The 14,495-nt window shown below is 38.3% G+C and overlaps 1 protein-coding gene across 1 annotated transcript; it reads right to left on the minus strand.

Annotated features, from left to right (window-relative positions):
• Positions 1–203: 203 nt before the first annotated feature.
• Positions 204–4,857, minus strand: LOC114652886 (granzyme A-like). Its single transcript, XM_051928583.1, has 4 exons — positions 4,850–4,857; positions 4,201–4,342; positions 750–1,013; positions 204–356 (listed from the first exon to the last, which is right to left on the minus strand). Exons 1-4 carry the CDS (start codon positions 4,855–4,857, stop codon positions 204–206), a joined length of 567 nt encoding a protein of 188 aa, XP_051784543.1.
• Between the last annotated feature and the right edge of the window lie 9,638 nt (positions 4,858–14,495).

Consider the following 14,495-nt stretch of genomic DNA (forward strand, 5'->3'; position numbering starts at 1 on the left):
TAGTTCATCAATAATGTTAAAAAAAAAAGTGTTTTCTTCTAGAATACAGTAAATTTATTGACAGAAGATTGTTAATATAGAGAATATGTGTATTTAAACCAAGCAAGCATTCAGGCTGACTCTCCTTGACTGCAGAAAAGCATGGGGGGAAAAACAAAACCCACACTACCACTAAAATAAAAGTCAACGTAGCCATCTCCCGACTAGGCTGTTGATATTATGCTCTGAATCCATTCCAGGTATTCAGTTGTGAGCATGGTGTACACTCCCGGCTTCTTAGGGAGCCCACATTTATAACCAAATGAAACAATTCCTCTGTAGACATTATTGCATATCAGTGGGCCACCAGAATCTCCCTGGATTAAATATAATAAAATAATTTATGTCCTAAAACTTTAAAAACAGATGGTAAATATTCTAATAGCTACAAACACATCCATTCCTTTTGTGGATCCAATTTGGGGGAATTTAGGGGTGGGGGGATTCAATTAGGGGGGCTACAGGAAAGGCTAGCCCTTTACATATTCTCTTCAACCTAAAATTTTGTCTGTAGACATTCAAGAGCTGATCATGGCCATAAGGCAAAATAAGCTCTTGAGGAGATTTCAGTCCATGTCACAATTGGGATTAAAATAGTGAACATTCAGAAGACTGGACTTTATATTTACAAATAGAAAGGTTAATATTCTGATGCTAGACTAAAAAGGGATGCGGATGAATTTTATTGTACAATTTATGAAATCACTTACCCTACAGGAGTCTTTTCCTCCATTCTCATCACCAGCACAAAGCATATTTTTTGTTATTCGTCCTTTATAGTATTTGAAGTTACTGCATAGCTCTCTGTCTATAACGGTAACACGGACTTCCTGGAGCGTGTCAGATGTCTGTCCATAGAAGGAGATCTTTCCCCATCCTGCAACAGTACATTTGGTTCCAGGCCTGACATCCTCTCCAGAATTAGGCAGATCAAGAAGATTGACATATTGGTTGAGATCTGCAGGTCTTCCTAGCTGTAAAATATTAGAGCAGTAATAAAGGAGGCCATCCTTCCTATTCTCATTTGCTTATCCAGCATCCATAAAGTTCCTTATTGTTTGTGAAAAGATAATACTTAAATAGGTTGTAAAAACGTAATTTGTGCTTTCATGCGAGTAGATGTATGGTTTAGCTACTTCTGTTATTGTAATACAGCTGTAAATTTGTACAAGTATTCATTGTACAAATTCATTTATATATAGAACTCTTCATTTTGTCTATGAGGGACGTTTCAAAAGTTTCATCACTTAACTGTCAAAAGCAAATCAGTTTTCTACATAGTCACCTTCGTTTGTGATGCAATTATGCCAGTCACATGACACTCACACACAACCATTATACTTTGCCTCCCACCTTCACGGTTTCCAAAGAAAATATAAAAAAAAAGTGTGGAAACTTTTTGAAAGTCCCTCATAATAAAACTAACAGTTTCTCAATGTTGGCTAAACATTTGCTCGGTGTCTGTTTGTGCTTTCTCCATATCATTGTAACTATGAACCCTAATACTGGCCCAATGCGAGTAATGCTAGGTGGTGGAAAAAGTGTTTTGTGTTGGACTGTCAAAGAAAGAAAAAGCACCAACAACATGTATATGAATTTATAACCCAGTTTATCAAATTCTTCCTGAAAGATACTCTAAATCTTTTTTAGATTGGATGGGAAGATTCTATAAACTGCCATCTTCAGGTCTCCACAGATCTATGGCGTTTCAGTATGGGCTTTGGCTGGGCCACTCAAGGACTGTCAGATTTAATCAAACTTATGTACAAGAAGCCTGAAATGTGCGCAAGCAACTTTCCATGCAAGAGCTGTAATTTATCAAAGTAAACTTTTGATGGCAGAACTTGCGTATATTCATGGCATCTCTGACCCATTCCTTTGCAACATTTTGAAAAACTGGAAAAATGACACTTCGTATAACAGGGAAATGCAGCCAAACCAGCTAACTGATGATTCACGTGAACAATTCATATCATCTACCAGTTATAATGTGCGTGATGTAACAAACCTTTTAAACCTCAAAAGTGACAAATATGATGTACAGACAGTTCCCTTTTAAGGGGAACAATGCTGCATATTTGCACTGAAGAACTTTTTTAGTTTTTCATCAGTTTATATCAGCCACCTATTGTCACTTCTGCGGGAACTGACAGACAAGTCAGGAATATCTCAGTCAAGCTTCACTCTAGTAGGTCTGCTGTGCTGAAAGCCATTAACCGACAAGTGAGGTGCTACACGGTTTTTGTATGGTGTGGGTGTACATACATAGAAGATATTTTGCCAACATATTAAAGAATGCATAAGAGCAGTTTATTGCTCTCATATTGCAATAAGGACATCTACTGAGAATGAAGCTGCTTTTGTTAATTGTAAGCAATTACATTCAATTAAAGCAAAGGGATGCCAAGGTTAGACTGACAAATATCATGGCTTGGTGGCCTGTATCAGCCCACGATTCATTTATTCAAAGGCAAAGCAGCTTTAGCATACATGATGGTATTGGCATTGTGGCTGGCTTTTTGGTAAAGTAACTGGTTAAACCCTAAGTTTTTCAAATGGCCTATATTCATTGTAACAGCAGTCATATCATTACATAGCCACCGATAGTGGTCACGCGCTCAAACACTGGTGCCTTACACCTTTCCCTGGCCCCCAGGACACAGAATAGAGTGTTCACAATGCCGCACACTCTTCCATACTCAAAGGAGCTCAGCATAGGACTCAATGCATCAATAGGGAGGCTACTCTACCAGCAAATGAAGCTCAGCAGCATCATGATTGCATATTTATGAGATTCAATACCAGAACCATATATGGTTGTTTCAGGGTAACTACATGAGGTTTAAGGTGAATGTACATGATGATTGTGATTTAAGAGTAAATTGTGTAGAAATGTTCAAATTCTCAATTTTATAAAGCCAATTTTTAATTGATGTATGCATTGTCCCCCCTTTTTTTGGTGCAAGCACAATTTAACGCTGAAATCTACACAATGTTTTACAAATGAGACTCCAGGTCATTGTTGGACTGATATGTAAGCGGTCATCTCAATCCGAGGTTGTGCACACTCCCCACAGCTTCCAAAAGGAAGAATACAGCAACATCCTTCCTTCAAGGCACTTGCTTGGTGGTGTGGGTGTGTCCTGTGGTGGGTTGGTGGTGTGGTTGGTTCCTGCCTTGTGCCCGGTGTTGGGGGGGTCTGCTGGAGCCAATCCCAGCCATGACCCTGTGTTAGGATATAGTGGGTTGGAGAATGGATGGATAATTAATGTTGTTAATAGATGATCTTAGGAAACTAGAAGTTATTCTGAAGTAGAATTGAAGATAAAAAATTGAATTCAGCAATTCATTAAAAATACATTCTTCAATCTGTGCAAAACATGCATCATGGAAATACCTTATTTACAAATGATTAAAAAACATCTAGTGGTTTCAAATTATGAACGAGGTCATCTAAACACCCACCACATTAGGTCATGTGTTGTTTGACTACATTAGTTAGTCCAGTTTGGGTTAAAATATTTGCATAGCTCTCAGAGTCAATCCTCTAAAAGCAAGGGTTGGATTAACACCAGATGATTAAACATCAAGTGATAAAATCTCTTGTGATATCCTGCACAACATTACTTACACAAAGACCCACTTTGCTTAACTAGAAGAATCCAAACCCCCATCTGTAACTCCGTGTGACAATGATATCCTATACTACCTTATATTAAAAAAATATGCAATTCTCTTCACAAGAAAGTGGGTCAAAATGTTTTTGAATTGTAGTGAGCATTCTTGAATGCTATTCTAAATTAAGCACATTGGGTCTCCATTGTCTTAATGTATGTGACAAACTATACATTAGACTTGGCTCTCTTAAGAAACAAATGTTCAGCTTGATGGAATGTTTTGAAACACTGTCTATTATCAATGGATTAACTCTTTGACTGAGCTGTTCAATTTGTATTTTATGTAAGCATTTAATACAATGGATGCACTTTTCAATTTTTACTCTTAAGATTTGTCTTAAATTAGGATAATGAGGCCTGTCCAGTTTTTTGCGGTCTCCAAGTCCTCATTTGCCCATTAAGATTGAGGTGCTCAAAATATCAATTTGTAAACTGTCCGAGTTGGATGTAAGCTGGAAGGAAAATTGACAAAGTGAATACTCACCTCAAGGAGCATGAGATCGTTCAACAAAGTTGAGGAATGAAAATCAGGATGAACAACCACAGTCCTCACTTGAAATATCTGTTTCGTAGATTCATGTTCAATTAGCGAATGAGCTCCCAGTGTCACTTCAATATTCTTCTTTCTTAAAAAGTGGAAACATAGAATGTATAAAAACAGGTAAATGAATGACTTGCTCTTCACTTGAAATTATGGGGATTTTTTTTTCCTTTTTGTCTTAGTACACCTAAGACTCATTTCATTATATTGTAATCTTTAAGTGATTACATTAATTGAAAATACTCTTAACTAAACGACTTATCATTGCCTTTCTATAACCACATAACCTAAAATTTTTGAGCCCATTTAGTGAATGTGGCAACACTCTTATTTACCATTGTGCAGACATTTCTTTAATGATTTCATCCATCTAAATTTCACTACTTCACTTGTTTTATTAAAGAGCAACAAGAATATAGCCTAACCAAGGAGAAGAATTAACAAAAGTAGGAATCAACCATGGACAGATGCCAGTCAACCAAAGGGAGGATTCACACACACTCCAATTTCATTGATTGTGCCCCACCAGGCTGTACCAAGGGAGCCATAGCAATAAATCTTATGTCAAACCTTAGAATTTATCAAGACTTACATTGGCATTAGACAAGAACAGCAAGAAGTGCCAGAGTAAGCAATAGAAAAAAAATAAATAAATAAAAAAAACCAACAGACTACTCTAATAGTGTCACTTCAGGAAGTATTCAGACTCCTTCACTTTCTTCTGTTGCTAAATTGTTTAACTCCAGCCCCCCATTAAACACTAAATAAGCCAGAATGAGTAAGCTGTAATATCACATTGATACAGGTATTCAGACCCTTTGCCATGCTACTTGAAATTTGTCTCAGATGGGGGATTCCATTGATTTTTCTACAACTTGTTCAGAGTCCACCTGTGGTCAAGTCAATTGATTGGACAAGATAAAGGAAAGGCACACAGCGGTCTATTGAAGGTTTTCACTTTGATACACATACCAAATGTGAAGCCAAGCCATGAGGTTAAAGGAATTGCCTGCAGAGCTTAGACGGGATTGTCTCAAGGTACAGATTGGGGGAAGGCTACAAAGATTTCTACAGCATTGAAAGTTCAAGATTATAGTGGCCTCCAAAGTCCTTACATGAAATTAGTTCTGGTTGTTCCAAACTCTTTCTATATTTGGCCATCTGGCCAACCTGAAACATTGGGGGAGAAGAACCTTAGTAAGAGAGGTGACCAAGAACCTGCGAGGTGATTGGAAATTCCAGAAGGACAACCACCATTGCAACATTCCACCGACTGGGGCTCTATGGCAGAGTGGCTAGACGATGCATGAAAGCCCACTTGGAGTCTGAAAATTCACCTAAAAAAGGACAAGATTCTTTGGTCTGATTAAACCCAGATTTAAATATCTGGAGTCGCTTCTGGAGGAAACCAGGCCCTGTTTGTCATCTGCAGAATACCATTTCAACAGTGAAGCATGATGGTGGCAGCATCATACAGTGAGGTTGTTTTTCATTAGCAGGGACTGGGAGACTGGACAGAGTTAAAGAAAAGATGGAGAAAAAGTACAAAGATATTCTTAATGAAAACCTGCTCCAGAGCCCGCTGAACATCACACAACACAAAACAAAGACAACCCAGGAATGGATTAGGGTCAGTTCTATGAATGTTCTCAAATGGTCCACACTTGACCACTGGTGAGATCTAAAAAAAGCGGTCAACCGACGCTCTCCATACTGTCTGGCAGAGATTGGGAGGATCTGCAGAGAAGAATTTCAGAAACCCAAAAGCCAGGTGTGTAAATCTTGTCTTAGGCTTGACATAACACGAGATTGTAATCACTGCAAAAGGGGTTTCAACTAAGTACTGAGTAAAAAGGTCTGAATACTTGTATTGAAAATAAACTGCAATATCACGGACACATTTGCAAAACTGTAAAATCCTAGTTTTTTTTTTTTTTTCATTTTGAGATAGAGTGCGGAGAGAAAAAAAAAAAATGTAAATGAGTTTAGTACAAGTCTGCAACAAAATTTGAAAGTGAATGGTGTCTCAGTATTTTCTGAAGGTTGTGTAGAAATGTGGGGAGAGAGAGATTTAAATATTCAAAAACACTGCTAAGGCAGTGAATTATTTTGACATGGAATTTTCAGCTGGAAAAGAAAAAAATATATAAATATTAACCTGTAAAGTGTACCTGCTCAGTAGAGATACTGCTAACGAATCTATAATAATAAAAGGCAAAGCCCTCACTGACTGACTGACTCACTCACTCACTCACTGACTGACTCACTCATCACTAATTCTCCAACTTCCCATGTAGGTGGAAGGCTGAAATTTGGCAGGCTCATTCCTTACAGCTTACTTACAAAAGTTAGGCAGGTTTCATTTCGAAATTCAAAGCGTAATGGTCATAACTGGAACATATTTTTTGTCCATACACTGTAATGGATGAGGCGGAGTCACGTATCGCGTCATCACGCCTCCTACGTAATCACGTGAACTAAAAACAAGGAAGACATTTACAGCACGAGTCACATGCGGGAACGAAGGTAAATGACGTTAATTTGACTGTCTTTTAATACTGTGTAAGCATACATATTAACACATGTGCAATTAAACGTGTGCATTTACGGGGTGATTTCTCAGGCTTAAAAGCTCACCTTTTATCAAACGCGGGAAGAAAGGTAACTGACATTGTTCACTGTCTTTTAATACTGTGTAACCATACATATTAACACATGTCCAATTAAACGTGTGCATTTACGGGGTGATTTCTCAGGCTTAAAAGCTCGCCTTTTACTAAAAAGGTAAATGCAAAACTATTTTCAATCAGTTTATTGAAACGCTCCCGTTAAGGATTGCAATAACATATTCGCGAGATAAAAGAACGAAGTAGGGGGAAATGGAGGAACAGCCGCAAACAGCGAAGAGCAAAAAATTAATTAAACAATTGAGAACGGAGCGAGTTAAGAATACAAGCATGTTCATAAGGGAAACAAAGCACGGTATAAAACGTAAGTTTAAATTAAGTTTATAGAAACGCTCCCGCTGTGGATTGCAATAACATATTCGCAAGATAAAAGTTTAATGAGAAGACACGAGGTATAAACGAACCACACGCCGTGGCGCAACGTTAGGGGCAACAGTTTCAACCATTCTATGATCTGCTTCTCGCAACTGAAAGACGGCACATGGCGGATGTTAGCCGACTTGCTGACCGCAACGTTAGGGGCTTCAACTATGGCGCTGACGCCACATCTCAGTGCCAACACTTTGCAGACTGTACTTAAAAGACACGCCCTCCTCACTGGACAGTTAAAAACACCAATCAAACTAACGATGACATCAAGTATTACCCAATCAAAAGTAGGAAAGGAGGCATCTTCATAAAATGCGTGTGGGATGATTTGCATGAGACGCTGCTTTAAAAAAAAAATGATAAAAAAAATACGAGATAAATCCCGTCCAGTATTGATTCAAAACGGGACGCGCAATTTCATTCTCAAACGCGGCACGATTCCGTATTTTAAAGGACGGGTGGCAACCCTACAGTGCCAGGTAACCACCCATACAATCAGATTGTGATTCAGACTAGGAATGCAATGAATGTAATTACCCCGATCTACATACAAGGCGAAAGTCTTGCAACATTCAAAGATGATGGTTTGGGATAAGTACACCATACAACATAAAAGAGCTTATGAAGCCTTGAACCGAAAAAAGCAAGATCTCAGAGATCGTAAAAAAAAAAAATAGGAGGTAATGTCGTTTTACTCGCTGTACATTTTAGTCAAACATTACCAGTTATTCCACGAGGGAGACCAGCAGATGAACTCAACGCGTGTTTAAAATCCATGCTTCTCCCACACTCGGTTATATGTCGCGTGTTCTCGGGTAGGTGCACCAAAAAATGTATACATTTAAGCATGTAATGGGCAAACAAAAAATGAGGTATACCCGAAGGCACTGCAGTAGTACTTAATGTAACTTTACTTCTTAAATGTTAATGTTTTACTGTTTAATAATTTATACGCTTCTTATATGTTGTTCAAATTCTTTTATCAAAATAACACTGACAGCGCAATGCACGATAACATGGAGTGAATACACCATACGCATCCGCCCACGGCTGCCCTGCTGTGCGCAGATAGGAGTTGATTCTACAATAAAATAAAATAAAGATAAAAAGAGTAAAACAATCATCACCCATAAAGCGTGTGTGTGTGTATATATGTGTATATATATATGTTGATATGTGGATGTGTATATGTATATATATATATATGTAGATATGTATATATATGTGTATATGTATATGTATATATATATATGTGTGTGTGTGTATTTTATATATATAAAACACAGCAACACTCATAACAATGACAACACAATTACATTGACAATCATGTTACGTTATTTTTAAAATGTTTCCTTTTTTTTTCATAACCTCTTTAACACACTACTTCTCCGCTGCGAAGCGTGGGTATTTTGCTAGTTGTATATAAGACACTTCTTGCTTCATTGCCAAACAACCTCTCCAAATCGCAACTCATCTACAAGTCTATCTCCACACTTAGTCTTGAAAGAGACTAATTAATGTGACAATGTTTGGTTGTCTTTCACATTCAAATTTTAGTCTCTAAAGAAGAGCTATACTCAAAGCTAATGTTGTCACTTTACAGACCTATTTTTAATCCAATAAAAACAATTCCCCATTCCCTAACTTGGTAAAGATCCATATTGTGTTACGAGAACGTCAATTCTGTACATTAGCAGTGTTGTCTCTGTATCTCTAACATTATCTACACTCTCGGTTATATGTTATGTAGGGTGTGTCTCAGAATCTTATTTGGTGTATTCTAATTCTACAAAGTCTTACTCCACATAACTTCCATCCATCCATTTTCCAACCTGCTGAATCTGAACACAGGGTCACGGGGGTCTGCTGGAGCCAATCCCAGCCAACACAGGGCACAAGGCAGGAACCAATCCCGGGCAGGGTGCCAACCCACCGCAGTCCACATAACTTGCCATCCATTTATTATATTCATTTTATATTAGTCGATTTTTTTGTTTGTGTTTTGTTTATTTGAACTACTTTTCTGTGTTACGGATTACTACACACCAAATATTACTTAACAACAGTAATTACATCCGAGGTAATATCCAATTAACCTTCTGCTGCATTTCCAGGCTATTGTTGTGGGATTGTAAATTAGCAGAGTGTGGGCACATGAGTGAAAATGTGCCGTGTAACTGATTCGCACCCAGTTCAAACTTTGGGTCACAGTTCAAAAAATGAGACAAGCGGTTTTAGAAAATTAATATAAAAAATACCGTAAAATACTGAATTTTCTAAAAGTTGTCTTAATACCTTTTTAAATTCTGCCCAATCACCTTTGGAAGCTGAACCTTTCAAGAGAGTACTGTCATAGATGTGTATCTCCCTCCAGTTCCATCATAGGTAAGCAGTTCCATCCTGGGACAAGAGGGAGGTGCTATTGCTGCCAGTATCATCTCTCTCTTCCTGCAGGCGGGTGAAGAGTCCCAATGAAGGCAATTGACTCCGCCACTTCCAGTCAGAGGAGACTCTCACAGACAGTGGCATCTCATTCTGTACCCATAATCATGAGAGAAGGAGCTCCAAACCAGACCTAATCTGGTTAAAATTCCCTGCCATGGGCAGTTTATGTTCCATTATTGCACCATTTTTTTTCTTTAATACATTAGGTGTTAGTAAACGGTGTGAACCAGTTGGTGCCCCATTCCTGCAGTCCAATTGCCGTACCTCTCACGACCACAGTACATATAATTTATCTCCAATATTCAGAGACATTACATACAGCACTTAACCATTGTGAGGCTAACAATTCTTGAACAAAATCACGGGTTGTCTTTGTTGCAATCTTCTTGCCCATTCCTTAGACGTATTTTTCACCAGGTCTACTCACAATCAACAAAGTGAAATGGCACTTTTGACAGAATACAAAATGGTAATTAAATATTTTCATCTATACAATTTAAATACATCAGAATATACTAGCATTGCAAAATATATTTAGAAATCCATACATGTTTTGTATTCAAACTTCATAAATGGATATTGATAGCAAATTACACCCTTTTTTATCCCCCCCAGTGAATGTGTCTTCACTAAATATAAAAAAAAAAGTTCCTGGAAATATCTTGCCAACAATCACCTAAAATCATGTACCCCACTTCTAAAAAACACACAAGAGATGGCAGTACTCACATATTACAGTGTGCTGCTGTCAGAACCCAATTTGGTGTAATCAGAGCGCCACCACACATAGTGCTGAGATAAGCCTTGTAGGGTCTTGAATGACTTGGAACCTCACTTCCACCAACAATTTCTGCACAATTACCTAGATATCATTTTTATCAGTTTAAGTCACATTGTAAATATTACAAAACTGAAATGTTTAAAATCATAAAACTTACTCTCATAAGTCAACAAGCAGGCTATAACTAAAAGCGGAAACCTCACCCACTGCTTCATGGTGTTTGCTTCAGATATTGGCACTGACTCGCTGACTCTTATTACTGAAAAAGATGTTCTGATAGCTTTCAGCTGATTACCTGACAGCCAAGATGACCATTGTGAGTGGTACAAGATTGAGTAAATATCTCACCTTAATTGATTCAATTTACCACCATCTTTATCAGTCTATGTTGGGGTTTAGGAAAATCTAAAGGAAGTGGTGCAAAATGGGTATATTTCTTAGTTTAAAATGCACCATCATGCTTTTTCTTTACACCTGTTTTGAGGACATTTTTGTATGTAGTCTTCATATGTGCTCTTTCATTTCATCCGTGCATGTTAGAAACTCACTTTGTCCTGATCAGAATTGAGAGGTCCCAGCTTGTCCTTCTATTGTTTGGTATAAAGCAGGAACAAAGCATGCATAAGACACAGGGCGGCCATGTCTGCAGATCTCGCTTTTTGAAGATTTCTATAACTCTGTGTGTGTATGTGTGTGCGCATATATATGTATATATATGCACACACATACACACACAGAGTTATAGAAATCTTCAAAAAGCGAGATCTGCAGACGTGGCCGCCCTGTGTCTTATGCATGCTTTGTTCCTATATTCTAAATACACTTTCTATTTCATTATTTTTTATATTGTATTTTTGTCAACTTTTCTGGGATGACACGCAAGTAAGAATGTCATTATACAATGTACATGAGGCAATAAACTTCCCCATCATATATACCATAAAATGTTTTTCATAATGTTTATGTATACCCTAGAAAGGAATATACTGGATTTTCTAATTTTTCTCTTTTTCTGAAGCTTTTTCTTACCCAGCAACATGATTTCGTTAGCTTTGTCTCCCATCAGAACAAGCAAAATTAACCAAACAAGTGTAAAATGTGATTTTTTTTTTATCATTTTATTGAATTTATTAAAAGCAAGTAACATTCCATACAAGCAAGCCAAACTTCTCAAAACTAAGTTCAAATCAAATCATCCCGCAACCCATGAGAAAGAGAGCTAGGCCAACAGCCAGAGTAAAACTGTAAAGAGTAGGAAAAAAAAAGGGAGAAGAACATCCTTTTGCATAATTTAAATGCTTATTAAATACTTATTGATTAGATCCTGTCGGGTTTTTAAAAAGTTTTGCACAGATCCTCTAAGAGAGAATTCAATTTTTTCCAATTTCAAATAGTATATACTGTAACATCAGTTACCCACTGACTTAAAAGAGTTGAGTTATGTGATTTATGTAAAAAAAAAATAAATTAAAGAAAACTCCTTAACAGGGTTAACTGGAGGACTTTATGCCAACCCAAATGCTTAATAAGAAAGCTCGTCTTTGCCATTAACAGAACATATTTAATTGAATGGCTTGTTTTTCCTTCATGATGATCTCGTTCAAGTATTTTGTGATGCAGAGCAGATTAGTAATCCTTAGTCAATTACTTTTTCTCCTCCATTTCTTTCCAAATATTTTATTAATGGATATCCCTTGATGAACACACAGAGGTCTAAATGGGGCCAAAATGGTTATCTGCAGTCTCCTGTGTTATTTGAATCTTATTGTTAATTGTATAAGAAAACAAGAAGCATTAAAAAGTGAATGCAGCTGCTCAAGACTAAAAGAAGCAATGACGCTTTGGAAATCTTATCAAGTGAATGAACTAAAAGGAAATGCAACAATGTTGCTTGAGGAATAATTGAGTCAGCAGCAATAATTGGATTCTAATTAAATAATTGGGTTGGAACAAAAAACCGCAGTCACTGCAGCCGTCTGGGACTGAACTTGATCACCCCGTCCATAGCTTGTGCAACATACTTAAAAATGCTCCTAGAATGGAGTGAAAATAAAAGGAAAAATGTGTTTGAAGTGTGGGCACCTATGCATAGGATGTTGATCTTTGATTTTAGATCTGATACCAGTCTTGGTGTAAAGGTGGTGGTAGTGATATAAAGATATGGAAGCTGTGCAAAAAATACATTTGAAGTATGATACACTGATGTGATAAGCTCAATCCTACTGGTACACAAAACTAAAGTGATCACAGAAAAACATTTTAATCTGTTTTCCTCCCTCTGAGAAAAGCTGATATCAGTTGTACAGGGGACAGATAAGCCTTCTTTCTGCTACACCACAAACATACAACAAAATAAAAATTAAAAGTCCTAATTAGAACCCTTATTCTGCCTTTTATATAAATACAACATGATGACTCCTCCATCATAGGCTGCATTAATCAATTTTTTTTTTTGTCTACTTTATTGCTTAACCGGTGCCATAAGTCAAGCAAGTAAGTTAAGTGACCATTTACACTGTCCTTTCAAAAATTATCTCATTCTCATTAATGGACTTCTACTAAAACTTACACTGAGCATTCACACTGGCAAAGATTTACCTCAGAAACCTTCTCCTCATTTTCAGTGTTAATTGTTGTTTTATGAACAATGTGTTTGCCCTCCACCTTCCTCTTTTAGTTAAATTCAAGTGAGAAATATCTATCCATTTTCCAACCCGCTGAATCCGAACACAGGGTCACGGGGGTCTGCTGGAGCCAATCCCAGCCAACACAGGGTGTAAGGCAGGAACCAATCCCAGGCAGGGTGCCAACTCACCACAGGACACACACACAAACACGCACACACTAGGGCCAACTTCAGAATCGCCAATCCACCTAACCTGCATGTCTTTGGACTGTGGAAGGAAACCAGAGCGCCCGGAGGAAACCCACGCAGACACGGGGAGAACATGCAAGTTCCATGCAGGAAGGACCCGGGTCTCCTTACTGCTAGGCAGCAGCGTTACCACTGTGCCACTGTTTTTTTTGTTCTTTATTTCACCTTATACAATTTTTTGTATTAGGAATTTGTTAGTTATTGCATACCCCTACAGCAACCCTGGAGGAATTACAGGTTAAGGGTCTTGCTCAAGGGCCCAGCAGAGTAGGATCTCTTTTGGCAGTGACAGGGATTCGAACCGGCAACCTTCTGGATACCAGCATAGATCCTTAGCCTCAGAGCCACCACTCTGCCCTAAATGCTTGAACAGAAACAAAACCTTCCACTGTTTTTATCAGAGTAATTTAACTATGAATGGCTAAGGTAGGGGCGGCACGGTGGCGCAGTGGGTAGCGCTGCTGCCTCACAGTTGGGAGACCTGGGGACCTGGGTTCGCTTCCCGGGTCCTCCCTGCGTGGAGTTTGCATGTTCTCCCCGTGTCTGCGTGGGTTTCTTCCGGGCGCTCTGGTTTCCTCCCACAGTCCAAAGACATGCAGGTTAGGTGGATTGGCGATTCTAAATTGGCCCTAGTGTGTGCTTGGTGTGTGGGTGTGTTTGTGTGTGTCCTGCAGTGGGCTGGCACCCTGCCTGGGATTGGTTCCTGCCTTGTGCCCTGTGTTAGCTGGGATTGGCTCCAGCAGACCCCTGTGTTCGGATTCAGCGGGTTGGAAAATGGATGGATGGATGGATGGCTAAGGTAATAATCCTCTTCTTGAATCTCAGTATGGTATAGATTTTCTTATTTGGGTCCTCAGATTAATACATTTAAGAACCGCTTTATTGAAGCAATTAATGAAACACACAATCTGGGAAAGAAATCTTCAAATATGAATGACCAGTAACGGCGCACTGGATGATAATGTGCAGGAATACACTTGACTTATAGTTTTCATCCTCTTTCTCTGTACGTTTAGCATTTGTTTGCTCAGAGGTTGATGAATTTGCTGCTTCCTGAGCAGCTCTTCTTTTCTCTACTCTA

The sequence above is a fragment of the Erpetoichthys calabaricus genome, chromosome 5 (genome assembly GCF_900747795.2).
Source record: "Erpetoichthys calabaricus chromosome 5, fErpCal1.3, whole genome shotgun sequence".
In the NCBI taxonomy this organism is placed as follows: Eukaryota; Metazoa; Chordata; class Cladistia; order Polypteriformes; family Polypteridae; genus Erpetoichthys; species Erpetoichthys calabaricus.